A 19,553-nucleotide genomic window follows, 5' to 3' on the forward strand; every position below is an offset into this window, starting at 1 on the left:
GGTCTTTGTCCCCAGAACATGGGGTGGGCTTCCATAAACACACAGGCTGGGAAATGCAATTACCAATGTGGGACGTCACCGCTCCCGTTGCCTGTCCTCACAGCATTTCCTGTGCTCCTCCCTTGCCCCTGCACCGTGGCTCTGCTTCTGCCATCACCCCATCCTGGGCCTTTTTGTGCTGCTGGGGCAGTGTTTGGGAGCTGAGTGCCTTTTTGTGAGCTGTTTCATCATGTTGCTTGAATCACGAACAACAGCGGGGCCAATAAAAGAGCCTCTGAGTGCTCTGCAGATGGAAGATGTCATACTGGGAAAATCAATCCGCAGATCTGCTCTTTGATGGAATCTAGCTGCAGGCAGATGCTTTCATGTGCAGCAGCATCTTCCCAGACAGATTATTCCCTTGCTCACATTGTGTACAGTCGTGCAAGTCCTGGGATAAGCAGCTTTGCGCTGCAGCACTTTTCTAAACACAACTAAAGTTCCTTTCTCATGGAGGGCACTTCCCTTTAGGGCTGTTTTGGGACAGATGGGAGAGAAAACAGACTGGCAGTGACCATGCGACTGGGTAAATGTAGACCCAGGGATAACAAGTGCTGATGCACCAGGGCATTGCAGGAGAGACCCGCTCAGCAGTGTGAACAGTAGTCACCTCTCCAGCCAGCCCCAGCACAGTGCACACTGAGGTAAAGGGGATGAGACAGAAAATATCTGGCATGGCCAGTGGCTCAGAAAAGGCAGGAATTTGTTCTGTCAGCATTTCAAACTAATTTCCTCAACAGTTTTAAAGAGAAAAAAAGGTACAGCCACCTCCATTGTGAGGAGCGAAACGATAAGGATCAGCCAGGAACTCTGTTCAGACAGCTGGGCAGAAATGCCCTGGAATTCTCAGCAGGCGACCAGACACATTGGAACATGTTGTGATACTTTGTTCTATTACTCATTATTGCACTTGCATATGGAAACTGTGAAACTCCCACCAGGCTGAGTGTTGGCCATGCCAACCTCCATAGAACCTCCTTAAACAGAGAAAAGGTTCCCTTTGTACATGCAATTCTCGTATCACACACCGAAACCATAATAAACCCAACCTGTGAACTTGTTACATTTTTTATGAGCCTACATTTGGGGCAAGAGTTTCTTTTCAGTAAGATTTTGTTTGGTATCCAACAGCTAAAACTAAAAATAGTAAATTGCCACCTAATCTAACCTTGCGTGACTCAGCTACTTTCTCCCAGGTCTATTTGGTTTTTATCTCAGTGTCAATTATTGACTACTAACAGCCTTCCTCGAGAGAACTAGCCAGTTCCAGTCCAGGGGAAGCATGAGAAAATGCAGTGGAGTGGAAGGCTTTGTGAGCTTTGAGTCCTGAGCTGACACTGCCTCCTGGAGCACCTCCCCACCTCTTTTGCCTTTGTAACCCCCACCCTTCCACCCATAGTTGTCCTAAACATGTCTTGTGCCAACATGAAAAGGCATTTATTTACATGGAAAAGCAATGCTAGGATAGTGCCAGTGTGCTCTGTCTTTGGTAGGAAAAGCAAACAGGTTTTGTCTTTAAAAAAAAAAAAAAAGTTGTTTCTTTTTGTTTAGCTTTTCTTTCTTATTTTGCATCTCATCAAGTATCTTTCTCCCTCCTTTGCAGCCCACAGCCCTGGAAGCTGGTTTCCACCACGAGGGGCCACTGTGCCTTTCCCATTATTGCCTGAGCTCTGGCACTGCTCCACACCATGCAGGAGAGGGTCGGCTAAAGAAGGATGGGCAGAGTGAAATTTCACCCAAAGCAGTTTTATTCAGCCGTCCCCACATTCTCCTGTAAGTCTTGCTAAAATTTACTATTTGGCAACTCTGGCCTATCTATCTATCTATCTATCTATCTACCTATCTATCTATTTAAAATAGACTGTCCATCTTTCCTACACTGCACTTCAGTGACTTCCTCATAACAGTTTGGTCTCTTAATTGTTCTGCTGTTTGTTCTTCCAAAGTGCAGAAAGGTTATTCCGCTTCAGATCTCAGAGTTAATGGCAGACAAAAGGAAGTGGGTGTGGAGTAGCTTATATGTGCACTGTGAAAACCTGGTGCCCTTTCTATTTATAGCCCTGCTTGAACTTTCATTCATTTAGTTGCTATATTGGTATGGCAAACATTCCATCTCCCAGGGAAAGTGCGTTAGCAGTGCAGGGGAGCAGGAGGGAAACACGCCAGCCATGCAGGCAAATACTGAATGGCCCAGGAACCACTGCTCTTCCCAGAAAGCATATAGAACCAAAGTGATACTGAAGGGAAGCTGCCCTGGCACACTCATTCAGCTAACAGGCAGAGCAGTGCTTTGAGGTAAACCCAAACCTTCTTATTGACTTCATATCTTTTATTTCATTTTAAATCAAAGGAATTGTTAATGTATCTGTTCTCAGTGGCATAGGTTTGTCTGATAAAATGAACACACTTGGTCACTTGCCCCATGCTCTGCCTTCTGGGTAGAGAGCTGGCTAACAAGCACTAAGACTTTTTAGTGCTGGCCAAGGGGGTTTCCTCAGCTGGGCAGTGTCTCACATCTGTCTGTTACTGTGAAAGTTACAGAAACTGTGACAAGTTACAGATAGAAATATTTAGGTGAGGACATTGGACAGCCAGATCCAGAAACTAAAAGATTCTTTTCTTCCAGGAAGAATTAAGGGTCTTGCCCACCATTTGGAGACACCCAGACATGCTTTATTATAACCTCATATCTCAAGTCAGAGAAGGCTCCCATGTGATTTTTTTGTGTGTGTCAGTTATTGTGAAGCTGTTAGAAAGGTAAAAAAAAAAAAAAAAAAAGTTTTTCCTAATTTATTACCTTTTATTACCTTTACCATCTGTTAGTAGAAAAACATATACCTTAGGAACTTCCTGGGTAGGAATGAAGGGTTTGATTCATTGCTAATAAGGAAAAGCAGAAGTTGCCAGCCAGTTCACTGATGGAGGGACTCCTTAGTGCTTTTGGGACAGCTACCAGCACCTGTTGGAAGCATCTTTTCTTCCTATGGGAGAGGCACCACTTGCTGTGTTTTTCCCTCACCTAATCCTGCCTACTCATGCTCACAGGTCTTTGTTTACCAAAGCTGCCTTTGCAGGTTTGGATTAACCACTTTGGTCAAAGCTGTAGCCAGGTGAGGAACCCAACTGTAGCACGAGGGGCACTAACAGCTGCTGAAGGTCTCCCTCTGGCTCAGGGGAAACCTTTACCTGAAATGTGAACCGCTGCCCTGCAACCAGATACCTGTGGTCTTTATTTCAGCCAGGGATTTGCAGGACACATGCTGGGCCTGTTATATTAGCACCAGGCTGCTTGGATTTGGACTCCTTCCAGAACTTCCCCGGGTGTCACTGGCATGAGGATTTAGGTGCCCCTTCACCCAGCATCTATCCCCAGCTTGTACCCACCCTCAGTTCCCCTGCCTCTCACTCTTGCAAAGTGGTCTCTGCACCTCAGTTGGGCCAAGGAGGAATCCACATCAAGCAACTCCCCTTACCCCTCCTACCTTACCTCAGGGCTTGGGCTACAGCTGCCAAAATCTGCTAGTCAATGAATTAACTGACTGCTATTGATACACATCCTTGCTTCTGTTTAGGGATGCAAAATGAGAATTTTCAGCCCGTTCCTGCTAGATACTGAGGACACAGATCCAAAATGGTATTTGCTTCAAGCTAGTAGTTGTTTTATAAGAAAGAAGGTGAATACACTCAGGGACTTTGACCCAGAGGAGCTGCTTTCTGTTAGGTCCAGGGAAGGTTACCCAGTCATTCCATGGGAGGGAATACAGTGGAGCCGTGGGTCTCGTTTTGAAGAAAACGGAGAACCCGTTACTTTGACCTCCCTCTAATTGCACGTGAGATTATCTGAAGAGGTGGAAGGTCTTCCACTAGATTGAATAATAAAAGAGAATTTCCTTAATCCTTCTCTGCAGTCGGTTTGAAGAGACAAACAGCTTTGTGAGCAGGTTGTTCAGCAAGCGTGGCACTTTCCCTCCATTCTGGGGTTAAGATCTGAGGGCAGCAGCCAGCACTGAGAAGAGTCCTGTGACTCTGAAAGAAGATGTGTGTATTGATACTGGCATCTCCTCTGGCTTGAGCAATCCTGGACGTGGGGCGAGGTCATCGGCACTTTCATGTGCTAGCCAGGCTTGGATTCTCACACCCTTATCTCTTACACTGGCTAAGGCGTCGCTCTGTTTTCTCTTCTATCTGCATAACCAGGTGTTGAGCAACTGGAATGTCATTCCAGAAATTCTGACTGGCTTGGGTGTGTGCTCCTCGCAGGAATTACTTCTGGGAATCACTTTGGTGGGCCAAACAATATGGTTTTCAAAAATTGTGCTACTGTACAGCATGCATTTAAATGAATTGTGTAATTTAGCCAAGCATGATCCCTCTATTGCAGAGTAGCAGACTCCTCTGCCTGCTATTCCAGAGGGTGCTCCAGCTCCTAGGAGCTGTCTGTTACTTACATAATTATGGGATTTATTTACACTGCCTATATGTGCCAGCAGGGAATTGAGGTTTATTTCATATTTTCCATTGTTTCAAAGTTGCAGCAGCACTTTTTATCCTCCCACAGCCCCAGGTCGTCATAATTCAGCCCCATCATTCATTTCACTCAGCCACAAGCAGAACACATTCCCAGATGGAAGTGACACTGCAGCAGACACAGAAGCTGGGAGGGAGCAACCTTCAATACTCTTCAAAGCCTAGGACACAACTGGCCTTGGATTTTAAATACGGTCCAAAGCTTTTTTATCCAAAGGCAGTCAAGGACATTAAAATGAGACTATGGCAGAAGAGAAACAGGGCCTTGAGGAGGGCATAGTTAATGTTCTCTTAGCAAGGCACGGGGTGAGACAGCTGCACTGGGTCATGGGAACCGACCAAATCTGCAGGATATGAAAGAAATCACTTGTGCGCTTGTGTGCAGCGCACCAGGTGTTAGCAGGTCCTGGGAAGGTGGAGATTTCCACTGAAATCCCCAGGGCTCGAGGTCAACATGCCATCTCTGATGCTTGAGCTCCCTGTCAGTGAGGTGCACTGGGTGACCCTTCTGGACATCTCCTGAGGTTTTGCACAGAGAGTGCAACGACAAGGTGAGCTCACGCCTCCTTCCAGACCGTGGCCACGTGGGCAGCATTTAGGCAGAGGATTATGCTACAGTTAGTGGCATGACTTTGTGATACTTTGAAATGTGGCCCCTCCAGAGCATTTATAATCAAAGGTAAATTACCAGCTGTAATGGTGAGGAAAGCTGCTCATCAGAAACTTTGCCAGGCAGTCGTGTAGCTGGGATATGTTCTTAGCTCGCTGTACAGTCACATTTCAACTGTGCATTATGCAACTGCTATTAGCATTAATGAGTTACAAGGCTCATATACTGATACTGTTCCTAGAAACAGGCTACCCAGGAATGCACTCTTTTGGACTAGTTTGGAGAGTTAGGTGGAGGAGGGGGGACCTCTGTACTTTGGTGCTCTATGGGATACCTGGATCCAAACCCAGACATGAGTCTGGGCTTGAGCTGTGGATTTCAAAGTAAATTAAAAATCTGCCTCTATTTGGAGTCAAACCTGGATTCTGGTTAGGCTAATAATGTCTCCCAAATGGTTGTGAGTTTGATATCCAGCCTGATGTGGATCGAGGGGAGAAATTGAAAAGCAACTATTTAAAACCTACTAACTAAAAACCAAAGTAAAATTAATCCCAGACCATGAAGATAACCTGCCCATGGAAATCTCAGTTAATTCTTGTTATGAGTAAGATGAAAATAACTGTCAAATGCTAACATTTCTAGTACTGATGCATAGAAAATACACTTAGAAGAAACTTCGTACCTTAGCAGGAAGGTCTGCAAGGGCTGTGAATGCAGCTTCACCCATCTCTAATAGATCACTGAAATCAAGAGATTGGCACTGGTTTCCAGCAACTGAATTTCTTACTTGGTTTTGGGCTAGCAAAGTAAACCCCAGTTTTCTGGGGCTGACATGGATGAAATTCAGATCTCAGGTTTGGATTGTCTCTCCAAAGGCTGTGCTTGCTCTCAGCAAGGACTATTTGCACATCCAGACTAGGCAGCAGTGCAGCCATGGACTTACTGCACAAACTGGTACTGATTTTGCTGGTGCAAAATGCAAACACCCTCAATTACCTCTCGAAAATCCTGGCCAGGGCTTGAGATTTGCGATCTGCTTGGATGTGGCACTTCCTATCATGTGCCCTGGCATCTGCACAGGCCTTCCTTTGGAGCCTGCAGGGAGACAGGGAGAAGATGGAAGCTGTAGTTGAAAGGCAGCCGGATCAAAGGCGGGTGATTGGCATCAGGACAGGGTGTCTGAGCGTGGCCTCCCCCTGGGTGGCACCCAGAGCCGTGTCCCTCCTTCGTTTGAGCAGAGCCTCTGGGTAAGGGGCAGCCTGTGCATGGGGCACACATCAAACAGGCACAGGCAGGAGCCCAGGCCAGCCACATGGCTGGGACCAGTGAGATGTGACTGGAGATTCCCGGGATGCTCTCGGCCAAACACGAGACCTGAAAGGCTGGTGGGAGGCGGGCAGGGAACCAGGGAATAAAAGCCAGGGTTCTCGAGCACGTAAACAATGGAAACCACAGAACAGCCACACTTGCTCTGGAAAATGGCAGCACTCTGTCGGGGTCAAACAGCTGGCCAGATGCTCAGGCTTGAAAGGCAGGGACTCAGACCCAGGGCCAGCCTCTGATTCGCTGCCTTGTGCCAAAAAGCCGCGACATCCTCAAAGCTATCGCAGACCGGTGTCGAGGAGAAAATTGCCCCGTGGTATCTCGGCTGTCTGCATGACAGGCTGCAGTGCTGAGCCCATTGCTGATCTGTGGATATGGATCAGGAAGAGCTTGAGTAAAGTAAACTATTGTTCCAGAGTAAACTGGGAACAAGGAAGAAGTCTGCAGACTTCATTCACACGTTCTCACGGTGTTTTGCAAGCCTGAGTAATCCTGTTCCATAGCCAGACGGCCAAAGCACATTTAGCTGTGTGCACATACCTTGGTCTGTGCCACCCAAGGACCCTGTGCTGCTTTGGGATTTTGTAGAGATTTGAGGATGAAAGAATAGCTGGGGGATTTTCTGAAGCCTCAGAGCAGGGGGTTCATGAAGAGCTGTGGTAGGTACTGCTTAGAGGAGACTCCCTAACATCCTCTGCTTCTTGCCTGTGCCCTTTGGGTTAGGGGAAACATCTTCCAAAAACCATGCCGTGAGCACGGCCCCCTGGCCTGCATTGCTCTAATTACCTTCTTTAGGCCCCACAGGGACTATGGTCTTTTCCAGGTAGATATTTAGCTGTTATTATGAACATGTAGTGAGGGTGCTCTGGCCTTAGCCAAATTCTGTCACTCTTGGTGTCACTGGCTGCTCTGCTTTAGAGGGCTCAGCAGCATGGAGGGAACCCTGCCTTTCCTCAGCACCTTTCCCCAAAGCTGGTCACCAAAGCATTTACTGGACACGCCATGGTTTCCATACCTGACATTCGCCATGCAGAGCCTGTTCGGAGCTGCAGCTTTGAGTTTTGCAATCTGTGGTGGCAATACAGGGGTCTCAGGTGAGTCCTGCCACCCCCACTACTTCAGGCAGCTCTTCACGGAAGCCTCTCCCCAGACCTTGCCCCTGCCTAAATTCCTAGTCTAGCAGTATCACCACTTTGGGGCCTCAGCACTGGCCCTTGCTTAAATAGCAAATCCCCTCTGACTCAGCAATCAGCTGCAATTTTGGAGTGAAGGTGTTCTAAAGATTAGGACATGTTTGACTATGCGGAACAAAGGCAAATGTCTCCTCACTCATGGACTTAGCACTTACAGAGCTGCATGTGGCAAATTCTTCTGCTTTGTGTTTCTTGTTTTCTCTTTCATAGTAATAGCTGGGCATGAGCTTGTGGGTTTCCTTGTTTGTTTTTAAAGGCAGTGGATGGAGTTGGAAAAGGTTTTCAGTGCAGGAGGTGTGAGCCTGTTGGTTTAACTCTGAATAAGGGGATTATAGAGTCAGAAACACGGGGAAACCCTTTTCTGGTAGGTCCTGTGCACATTCCTTCAGACTGTGTTGGCATCTCTCCAAAACCAACGGTGATTTATGTAAGGAGCTGTGAGAGAAGGGCAGGAGTGTGAATATACACCTGCCTTTGGGTAAGAGGGAAAATATGCTTGCTATGTCATTGCAGCTCGCTCAGGGGGACAGAGAAGGGCAGGCAGGCGGAACGCTGAGGAGTAGGGCAGGCGTTGCCAGTATCCACTGGGGGAATCGGGATGCTTTCTCACGTTAGCGGTGGCTCCTCCTCCCATTTTCAGGTGAACAGTTCAAAAAAAATCAGTTTGACAGTGCCTGAAACTGTAAGAGCTTTGGGAAAGAGGTCCAGTATCATAGTTCAAATCTGAACTGCAATGCTTAGGGACACCTTGGGTTTGTGGGGATGCGAGGGCCAAGGCTGGGATCAGTTAGGCCGTTCCAGCTGCAGCTGTACCACATAAGGAGGCTTCTGCCCCTATCACTTAGCCCACCCCACCCAGGGGCAGGATGCTGCTCCCCACCAAACAGATGCCTTGGGGCTGGTCCCTGATCTTGGCTCCAGAAGGAGGCAGGCTGAAAGCAGCAATTTCAGTCTCTTGCAGGAGCCTGTCTCACCTCCTCTGTGGCCAGATCCCACCCCCCACTTTCTCCTTCCACCTTCCTTGAGGGATGAATGTTGACTTGCATGGGAAAAGTGTTCCCCTCTTTGTGGGCATGTGAGTTATATGCCCCATAAAGCTCTGCTAGGTTCTGGTTAGTGCCCAAATTGTCCTGGTCCCAAAACATGGCTCTCATGGGCTGCATTTTCATCCCTGTACTAAATTTCTCCCCCAAAAATAGGGAAAATCTATACTGCTCCCTCTTCCTGTCAACCCTATGAATGAGCAGTGATTCCACTGATCCAAAGCTCTTCCAAAGTACCTTTTTAATTGCTCCTTTGGAGCACAGTGGAGTCAGAGATGGGGGCAGTACCTCCCGGGGCTGCCCACCACGTGTCTTCTGGGATGTCAGTGTCCTCTGTGCCCAGCAACCCCCCAGCACTTTCCATAGGGTGACACATCCCTGCAAAGCCAAGGTGAAGGCTGCCACCTACTGAGTCCCCAGAGCTGGCTCTGGTGACACCTGAGCGTGCCTTTGGCAGGCAGGCACAGCTTGATGCAGTGCTGGAGGGGAGGATCTCAGTCAGGGACCCTTGGAGCTGAAGTTTTCACAAGCAGCATCAATCTCTTGCACCGCGTTTGTATTTAGACACATTTCGTTTGGATAGCAGGACTTTGGGATGGGTTTGCTCTGTGCAGTCTTTCCTTTGAAGGAAGAATCATCTTCAAAACCACCCCAAGGATGTCACTCTGTGTCACCTGTTCATAGCATGGGGGCTGTTGAAAACTTCTGCTTCTCAGAACAACTCAATAGGTTTGGTGCCTATTCGTGGGTAAATATGGGCTGGGTGAACACTCTGTGAATTTCTGCAGATAATTCAATACTTCAGAGTCCACTGAAGGAGAAAAGACCCCAAGAAATGGACTGACTGTGTTTAGCAGCAGAGATTTAGCAACAGAAGTCTTTAACAGGAGTGGTACTAGAGGCCAGATTTACTAGAATCACATTCTTAAAGCAATTAAGATCCGATTGTATAATGAATGAATTGGAGATCACCACAAAGCTGTGAGTTTCCCACCCTTGAGTCAAGTTGCAAAGACCTGAGATCATCTTGTTTAAGCATCTGTTGCAAATACAATTTACGGTGCTGTTGCTGGGAGGATTATGATAAGGGAACAAAGCTGCAGAGTTAATTAATTAATGGAAGTCGGCGGTGGGTGGGGAGCACTGTGAGGATACAGGGTTCCCCATCCTCCCTTTTGCAGGGCTCTCGTTTCCCTGGAATGTGCTCATGGCTGCTGCTGTGAGGTGGGATCAGCTTTGATGTGCAGTCACAGGCCTGCTCGCAGCCAGTGGGTGTGTTAGCACTCCTCTCTCAGGCTTTGTGGCAGGAGCAATTAAAGCCCGTTTCTGGAGGAGATGGCCTCGAAACAAGGGAAGCCAACACCCCAAAAATCCCATGACATGGCCCGTGCAAAGCTGGGCTCTGAGGGGGGCCTGGAAGGGTCTTACCCTTCAGGTCACACTTGCTGGGGGAAAACACTGCTGCTGGTTGTATTAAGTGAACATGTTCAGGAAAAAGATTGTTTTCCTTGTTTTTTCCAGTTGCCTATTTTTATTCAATAATCACATAAGCCCAAATGGGGTTTAGGTTTACTTGGATGGGAAGTTTAGTTTGGTCTGACTACCTGCTGACAGAGGCAAGGCTGAAGAGCTCTGAGTGCCAAGCACTGAAAGGGAATGATAGTGAGGTATTGCCTTCAGAAACTTCAAACACATCCCTTTATCACGACGTGATTCAAAGCATCACTCAGCAAGTTGGTGCAGATGTAAGTTATCATCTGAATACCAAGCACATTCCAATAACTGCCTCTGAAAGCAGGAGAGTACATTTCTGAGTATTGGTCAATGTCACATCCTTGCCCTTTTGAACAGATGGGAAAAAAAGATGTTTAGAAAAAGAAACACAGAATATTTTCCAAAGCTCTGGCAGTCCAGTGGGGAGCCGAGACTTTCGGAGGCAGAGGGGAACCATGGGAGCCGCTTCACTGTGTGTGTGTACGGACTGGTTTGCTCCCTGCAGGAGCAGTCTCCTGGGATTCAAACCTGAGCTGACCTGAGAGGGAACCATGTTCAGTGGAACTACCAGAGCAGTGCAAGCTCAGCTCAGAGACCCCGCAGGCTCCAGCTCTAGACATCGGTCCAGAGGAAACCTGGCATCATGAGCTCCTTCCTGGGGAGCAAGTCCTTTAAACAGGCAGTAAGGGGACAGACAGAGGAGAGAAGATAAGAAACCTGTAGGAAAAAGCCTTTCTAAAGCTCAAGCCCATCCTTCCTTCATTCTTGCTCTGATCCCAGTGCTTATGCAAACAGTTTGCTAAGCGTTGGGAAGCTGAACCGGTTGGCTGCTGACGTATGCAGCTGTCAGTGCGCTGTCTGAGGGCACCACTGTCTGGCAGGGGGAAGGACAGTGTGAGACCAAGGGCTGCTTTGACACTCCTGGCCTGGGCCGGCAGCACAAACCAGAGACAAGGCCAGTAGTCACCTTTTTCTCTGTTTTATTTACAAGGCTCAGGCAGCTCATCTTAGCTGCAAAGCACAGCTAAAAGTGGTCAAAAGAGCATTCGGCTACAGCTTTATGTTATAGACCATATGAGGCATGTAAAAAATAAATGATTGGACCTCCTCATCTTGACACTGCCTAGACACTGTATTATTCTCAGAAAAATGTGTATTACAGACACTTTCTTATTTGCCAACTCATTTCTCAGTTCATTGGATGCACTGAAATCACAAAACAGCACTTAATGCTATGCCAAGCATTTTGTCTCCTGCCCTGCTTGGAATTTAATGATGCCTGGAATGAAGCTGCCTGCTCATCTCAGTGAAGCTGCTGCAACGTGGCCCATGAGTCCTGGGCACCCAAGGCCTGCAGAGCCCTGGCCAACATCTTCTGGCTCCGGAAGCAGACTGGTGTGAGGCACTTCACCAAGCAATATTGTGTCTCTGGTCTGCAGTAGGTACTGGGCCTTGCTTGTTCCCTGTAACACACGCAGAAAACCTTGAGTTCCTTAAATTTGGAATATGGAGCTCACCAGTAGAGATAAATTTTCTGGATCAAGGCTGTTCTCCTCCTTCTAATTTATGAATAGCAGAAGGCAGCAGCAGCCGAACTATGCATTTGGTGGGTGTAAAAGAATGACTCATTAGCTTAATGGAGAGTTATCTGGACAATAAATGCATGAATAGGAATTGTGACAGTGAGTCACCCTTTGATTGTATGCCTGGGTGGAACGGATGCAGGTACCATTTTGCTAGGGACTGGTGTAGGGCAGGGTTCAAGATGGGTTCAGGGGAGGTAGGATGCTTTTTTCAGATCTTAACTGAACATCTTTAGCTGTAAGAGGGAGTTACCAAGCTTCACTGGATTCAGACTTCCCAAATAGGGTCAGTCTTACTGTATGGGAAGGTCATGAAACTACTTAGCTAGATTTGCCCTGCAGGAACTATCTGAAGGATCTCATAAAGAAAGCCTAATCATGTCCAAATCACGTCCAAAGTAGAACCAACTTCCATCAGACCCTTTGTGTTCAATCCTGCCCTCTGCCCATGTCTCCCCTCACAAGTCACCAGCTGGTTGCAAGCGCTTCAAAGCCTGACAGGAGGCTGAGGGTGGTCGTGTTTTGGTGCCACCTTAAGCCTGTCAGCACTGCCAGGCCTTGTGGCCACAGGTGGCCTCGAGTGTTCCTAAGCTGTGCCCCACGTGCCTGTGGCTCTGCTGCACCTAAAACTTCCCAGAACTGAGGGAAGGGTGCGTGTGCTCCCTGAAATCCTGCACAGAGATTCATCTGGGAGTTGGAGCTGACATTTTGGTTCAGAAGGAGCTTCTGTGACTTGTCTGGGACAACTGTTAGCCTAGGTGGGGCTTTTGGAGCGAGCCACAGTTTTGATACCTGTTCTGAGGAGGAGGTTTCAGGAGGAGGACTGTACCTGCCTGCTGAGGTACCTCAGTCGAAACGTTTACCAGTCATAAGATCCTAAGTCATTAGTTGCTCTTTAAAGTTCTGGCCTGGAATTTCTGATGGATGGTAGATGCCAGAAAGTGAAATTGCTCTTATGATCAAGTGAATCCTCCCAGTATGTGAGGGAGTTACAAAACTTCATTGGCACCATTACACAACAAACAATTGCAGCTGGTTTGAGGAGAAGAGTCTCCACCCTGAAGTATGGTCTATAGCACTGCTCCACTCACGTTTTTCCAGGGACAGAACTGGATTTGCAGGTGCTGGTAGAGTTTCTCTGTGTGAGGCTGTACAGTAGCAGGGGCTGCAGCTGACCTGGTAGAGTTTGTGGGCCTTCTGATAACCATGAGAACAGGGCACCCAGACCTGGGGATGCACACAGGGATGTAGCACTTCCCTGCTGTATGGTTCTTCCTTCAGACTTACAGCTCACTTCTCCAAAGCCAAGTGTGGCCAGTACTGGAGGTACTGGGGTATTATCCAGAGTCACTGTGCTCCTCACACTAACCCTGTAGCATTTGTAGAGATCCTTGCCATCATCCCCATCAGTGCAGCGACATCTTCTTGGAGGATCATCTTCCCAAGTAACCAGGCAGCACAATCCCCATGGGACTCGGAGCCCAGGTGTTTGATGTGGCTCCTTTCCCAGGGCCAGCCAAATTCCCACCCGCCACGGCACTCAGAGTAACAGGACAAACAAGCAGCGCTGCCAGGTGTTTTGACACCAGGGAGTTGGGGGAGTTCACAGTGGAATAACAAACAAATAGCATGGATGGAAAAATCCTTTCCTCCCTCTAGCAACTCTGGAAAAGCCAACGGCCAGTCAGGCCAAGGTGCCACGCGCCTATTAGGACTTGGTAATTGAGTGAAATCATACGGCCTCGTGATGACAGGGCACAGAAGTCTAAGGGCACATTGCTCAACCCTCTTGGCATCTTTCTAGACCTGGAGTGGCTGAAGGGCCACAGCAGGGTTCATCCTGCTGGGTGCATGCACAGCTCTGACTCTCCCTTTGACTGCTTTTAGGCACTAGTTTGGTCTCTGACAAGTTTTGTATCCACCTGGCTGGTTTATTATAGACTCAAAACCTCAGAGAATTTGATGAATTTGAAGAAAAAAACCCAAACAATACCCAAAGCCACAACAGCCTGTAATATTTGACACTCCTGCTTATCAGAGACTCAAACCTAATTCATTGTGCTGGTTTTGTAGTAGCCTTATACCTAGAAGAAAAATACTTGTAGCAAAAATGCAAATCCTTCATTCCTATCAAGCCAACAGTGGGTGAAGGTGAAACAACTTCTGGCTGTTGCAGAGCTTTCCGTGTGGCAGTGCTTTAAACAACATTTAGTCTCTGGGTGAAAGCACCCACCAGCAAGAAACTTAATGTAAAATAAGCTTTTCCTTGTTCCCTGGAATTGTGAGCCTGAAATGTGGCGCTGATTTAGAGTTTTATGCGTAAGATAATGTAATGGTGCTGTTCTCCTCTCCGGTTGGCTTATGTCTGTGTTCCATGATGGTTCCTTGTCCCCTTTGTATGGCAGATCATGAGCAAATTGTCTGTAAGGTGCTTGGTCCATGAAAAACACAAAGGACATGAGACATGAAATGTACTCTTTTTTTGTAATTATTTGGGAAGGTTTCTTTTATTTTCTTTTTTTTTTTACCTGTCTGCTACCACAACAAACACTGTGGTTTGTCATTGTAGGATCTTGTTGTTCTCACTCCTCAAAGAAAGGGTGATAACATCAGCAGACTGCTGGGGAACAACATCATTTGATGTCTGCCACAAGGCTAGTTGTATGTCAGGGTACAGCTCTCCTGAAGTCCGTACAGAGGTCCCTACTCAGCTCCAGGAGGATCAGACCAGGTTTTATGTTCTTTTTTAAAAGACCAGGACCCAGGAACACTTAATATGAAGAACAGTCAGTGCATGGGCAAGTGCTTTGTTTGTGCACTCAGCTGCAGCTCAGACACGTGGTGGCAGTGGTAATTACGGGGTCAGATCCAGTTGCTATTCAACTGGGCATCTTCCACATCCCGTGTGATCCAGCGTGAGTCCAGCAGAGTTCCTTCCATCCATCAGCCCATTTCATTCATCTCTCTGCCCTGTCTCATGTGCTACGGAGAGCCCAGGAAAAGGAGAGAGGGAGGGAGAGGGAGAGGAATTGGAAGAGGGAGAGGGAGAGCCTCCTCTGGTACCAAGAGCATATCCCAAAACCTGCAGCCAGCCCCAGTACTTTGTGGCTTCTCTAGGTGTCAGTCAGGCCCCTCTCTGATGAGGCTGGTGGGTGCACATCAGCACTGCAGTAGCAGATGTAAAACAAAAATCAGGGCCGAAGCCTCAGTACCAGGGCCCTCCACAGAGAAAAAAAAAGAAAGAGCTCCTCTCCCAGTGCTACGCCCTTCCTTTCCAACCTCTCCCCTAAATCCAGGTTACCCAATTCCAATATGATTTACCTCACAGCTGCCACTTTGAAATGCTTTCCTCCTGTCACCCTTGTCTGCCCTTCACTATTAACCACTGTCACATGCCTTGCATCGCATGACTTAATCGTTTGAGACTTTGGACTCGATTTACATATATAAACAAATAAAAAGATACACACCTGCAGTTGCTGTGGCCAGCTGGCAACTGCCTGAGCAGTAGCTGCATTCCTGGACTATGACATTTAGCGGGGCAGCAGATGGGAATTGCATGAACTGCTCCTCGTTGACAGCCATTGGCAGCAACCAGTGCCTTTGCTCCCTGTGGGCCTGCTCCCATGAAGATCCAAATCCAGCCAGCTCCGCTCCTTTCTGTGCAAGCAGCTTGCATCTGCTCCAGCACATGGCCTGGGAAATTCAGCGAGTCCTGTGGGAATAGCTGGGAGTCTCCATGCAGAACTGAGAGGCAGCTGTATCCTGGTCGTACACACAGGCAGCACAAAGGGGCTGGGCCTGGAAACTTTTTGTCTCCATCCAAGAGCTTGCAGTGGGAAAGGAGAATTGGAAAGGTGGATAGCTGTTGCACTGACAGAATCCAGACATTTCTTCCTGCAAGACTTAAGGGAAAGAAAGATGTAGTTAAACCCCTGCTTAGTTTCAAGGGCACATTAAGTGCTCAGCACTTTCTGATGAGGGGTTTGGGGTATGACGTGAGGAACAAAGGTTAATAAATAATCAAACCTGGTTTTAATAGTTAACATTTCTCGGCATTGTATGAAAAGCATTGGTAGCTCCTGTGGCAGGAATGAGAGTGCCCACATGTTTTAAGTCAGGCTTGTGTTTAAACGCTTGAGTCAATTAAAACTCCAGGGCAGCATAGGTTTCATTAATAATAATCCAGTGTTTCACCACAGGATACTCTAATTGTTCCTCATCGGGAAGATGTGATCCCAGGGACAGAAAGATTAACCTTCTAAGAAGCTCAAATGATAACATTCAAAGCACTACCCTAAATGATAATGAATTGCGTGTTCATCTTGTGGACTTTGATGATAAAACCAAAACACATGCACGTTGGGCAGCTGGTTTAGGGGACAGACTTCCCCTGGATCACAGCAAATTTTTGGGTAACAACTTATCATGGTTTAAGGAGTCCCAGTATGTCATGATACTTCACTCTTCCAGTTCAACTTTCATAAGACCCTTGGGAACTTCGCAACCCGATAATTAAGCCTCTCTGCTCTATTGAGAAATCATCATGTAGGAGCAGCACAGCATCTCAGCATAAGCAAGGAAAAACCCCGATGATTGATGTGATTTGGGAAATCTCATGTATAGGTGGCATCGGTGCCTAATCCCAGGGGGCAACTCTAAACTTAACCCAACATGGGCCGCATGGTGACTGTGCAGGAGGCACTGCCTGTGGAATTAAACCAGCAAATTAAAGCAGCAGAGATCACCAACAGAGATCAAGACTGTCTCGGAGACACCCGGGGAACACTTTGTAAGTCAGGAGTTGTTCTCTCCACCTAACCCATAGCCACCCTGACCTTCTCTCCACACTCTGCCACTTTTGACTCAAACACCAGGAACCGTGCAGGAAAGGTGTCTGGAGCCAGTGTGCAACCACAGGAGAGACCAGTGTGTGAAATAACTTCTTTCTTTGTGTCTCACATTTAGAAAACCTCTCCCTGCCTCACTTCTGCTAAGCCCTGTTAGAGAACCAGAGCAGAGATGACACAATCCCAGTGGAGCACTTACCGATGGTTGGCACCAAGAGAACATCTGGTGTGGCCAGTGTCTGGAGCTCAGCATCCTAGCAAGGTAATTAACTCTGTCCAAAATTCAGGATAAACACAGGAGAGAAGCTGATGGGAGCATACGCGACAGAAAGGAGACAGATCCAACCTAGGTGAAGGGTGATCATGGGATTTATTCACAGGGCTGTGCAAATGGTATCCTTCCCATGTGCTGCCCAGCCATGGTTTCTGTGGGCTGTGTCACCCTGAAGGAAGGGGCTGTCCTGTCCAACCTTCTTTGGGCTTTAGCCTTATGGGTGGGCAAGGCTGGGAGCAGTTGGGTCAGAACCTACCTCTGGAGCACTTGGGCTGCATCCAGTGGAGGAGCAGATGCCTCCTGGGGTTTTCATAATGGGAGGAGCAGCCCCTGGAAGCAGCAACCACCAGCAGCACCTTGCAGTCAGCTCAAGGCTCCCGGGCACCTGGCTCTGTTGACTCCCTGTGACAGCAAACGTGCCCTTCTGCAGGGACAGAACCCCGTGCTCAGCCCCAGAGCCCAGTGTCTGCTGGCCCCACAGGCACCCTGCTGGCCCCAGGCACACCGGGCACAGGGCAGGAGCCCTGGGGGAGCTGGGTGGCCTGCAGGGTGTGCCCGGGCCAGCACTGCTGCATTGCCAGATGAGATGATTTCCCAGGGCAGGTTAAAGCTGGACAGAAGTCAGCATTAAAGACAGATCCAGAGATAAAAAAGCTCAGATTTCCATCGATTTACTTCGCCACATCATTCACAAGCACACTTTGATCTCGAGTCATCTGTTGCTATAATTACTGAGCCATGGTTGATGCAAACACACTTCCCACTGTGGCTGGGTCACTTGCTTGCTCGAGCACTGACCCAAGCTTGTGTTCCCATTCCTTTCTCTGTCCAAAAGGCTTCCCACCGAGAGTTATCTGACCAGTAATTAACTATTCTTTGGAGATCAGAGCTTTGTGACTGGCAGTCAGTTCTCCTCTGCCACAGGTGTGGAGCAGTCACTGCCGAAAGAGGCTCTGGTACAGGGGAGGGCCATACAGAGAGCTCATGGAGGGCAGACAAGCTGCTGAGCCGTGCCCGGGGGCACTCAGGATCAGACAGTTGGGTGCTTATCTGCGGGTGATCACTGCACCTTTTGATGTTCCCCTGCTGATGTTTGGACAAGCCCATTCAGGAGCTGTTCCAGAAAAGCCACTCCACTGTACGGTTTTAGCAGAGTAAGGCAGGATCTGATCCTCAGTGTAAACACGCCTTCAATAAAACAGGTGCATTTTATCTTGTGCAGCTCCCTGCCTCCTCCAGCGAGGTCAGCCCCATGTGCCTCCCGCTGCTCCTCTGCCTGGGGATGGCATTCCTGGGGACAGGCCACAGCTTGTCCTGGGTTTCTTTGATGCTGCCTTCGGGCTGCAGAGGATGTGTTGATGTGGGGGGGAAAATGCTGCTTCATGAAAAAGGGAGAAGGGAAACCACTGGAAGCAAGGATGACAACAGAAGAAGGCCCTAACATCCTGGGGACCGGAGAGAGAGGAGTTACTCTAGAGATGCTGTTCCCCCGATTGTGCTTGCAGACGTTACTCCAGGGGCATCTGCATGCCTCTGCCTTACTCAGGTTTGGTGGGTGGCACATGTCCCGTGTTAAGTTAGAAGCTGCCTCGGTCCTATCTGAACTCACTGCCCTTTCTCTCTTTTCCTACCAGGAGCAGAATGACGTCAGAGGCCCTGAGTCATGGACAGCCACGTTAGGCCAAACCTGTGCCCTCTGGTCTTTAAAGAAACCCTTCCTAAAGCACCCATGTTAAAGGCCAGTTTAACTGAGGAGGCTGTTGCCAGTCAGGAAAGGAGAGGATTTTAAATTGTTTTATCAGTTTGCACTTTGCCATATCAGTGGTTTCCATGATCACTCACTTGTCCTTCTCATCCATGCAGTTGCACTTGCTCCGGGGGCACTTACAGTCACCTTCTGCATCTGAGCAATTGCCACACAGTGATTTGACTTAAACAACGTAACAAGTAGAACACAGGAAATGAGAGAAGAAAATATTTATGGGAAGTGGAATTTTTGAGGAACAGGCCACTTAGCAAAGTTTGTTTCAGATGCTCTGTTTGGAGGCTCTTTTGCTTATATGTCACATGATTTCTTAGGCAGGAGACAGAGGGATTTCCCTGTATATGTAACTGTAAGTTCTTTATAATAAAACTGTGGTAGGGGCTCAAATGGTAATAAAGACTTTGAAAAGGCCAAGATTTCATAAGCTGAAGATCCATGGGGGAAGTGCCAGGTTAATTCTCACTGTTGCAGTGGTAATACAATCTCTAAGAGGAGGAGCCTTTTCCAGGTTTCTTTTGCCTTGGATCAAAATCTGACTAGCTCATTCCAGTAGGTCATGTTCCAGAAAGCAGCTTGTCCCAGGCCTCTAGACATCCTCAGCCTCCTTGGACCTGAGCACCAGTGGTGCCCAGGCATGGTGCTGCTGCTCCTCAGACAGCCTCTTGGCTTCCCAGCCATGCTCCTCTGCAGGGTATTCTCCCTCTTTCTTTCCTTCAGGTTTCTTTTCCATGGGGACTGCTCCCCTTCCCTTATCCTACCTCCAAAGAATACCTGTATTTTCCGTGGGTTTCTTTGTGTTACAATTTGCTTTTCCGGTTGTGTTTATGACCATCTTAAATGCAATGTGTCATC

The 19,553-nt window shown here is 48.1% G+C and overlaps 1 protein-coding gene and 1 long non-coding RNA gene across 8 annotated transcripts in view; one reads left to right on the forward strand and one right to left on the reverse strand.

The window, feature by feature from the left end:
* The window catches only part of LOC127474088 (uncharacterized), an 80,237-nt gene that overhangs the window by 23,929 nt on the left and 36,755 nt on the right, over positions 1-19,553 (forward strand). For 4 of the 7 annotated variants that reach the window (XR_007905728.1, XR_007905727.1, XR_007905729.1 and 1 more), the window contains 2 exons: positions 1,643-1,812; positions 16,781-16,924. Coding sequence is in view for 1 of the 7 variants with exons in the window: in XM_051794531.1 (XP_051650491.1) it covers positions 1,643-1,812; positions 16,781-16,838 (228 nt within the window). In the remaining 6 variants the exon portion in view is untranslated. Of the gene's footprint in view, positions 1-1,642; positions 1,813-2,558; positions 2,797-16,780; positions 16,925-19,553 lie in introns of those variants that run through there. The other 3 variants (XM_051794531.1, XR_007905730.1, XR_007905726.1) reach the window with 3 other exon arrangements.
* On the reverse strand, positions 12,290-18,573 carry LOC127474099 (uncharacterized). Its single transcript, XR_007905739.1, has 3 exons — positions 17,193-18,573; positions 15,283-17,008; positions 12,290-14,977 (listed from the first exon to the last, which is right to left on the reverse strand). It is a non-coding gene; the product is annotated as an uncharacterized LOC127474099 (long non-coding RNA).

The sequence above is a fragment of the Manacus candei genome, unplaced genomic scaffold (assembly GCF_025592945.1).
Source record: "Manacus candei isolate 608988 ecotype Guabito, Panama unplaced genomic scaffold, ASM2559294v1 h1tg000039l, whole genome shotgun sequence".
In the NCBI taxonomy this organism is placed as follows: domain Eukaryota; kingdom Metazoa; phylum Chordata; class Aves; order Passeriformes; family Pipridae; genus Manacus; species Manacus candei.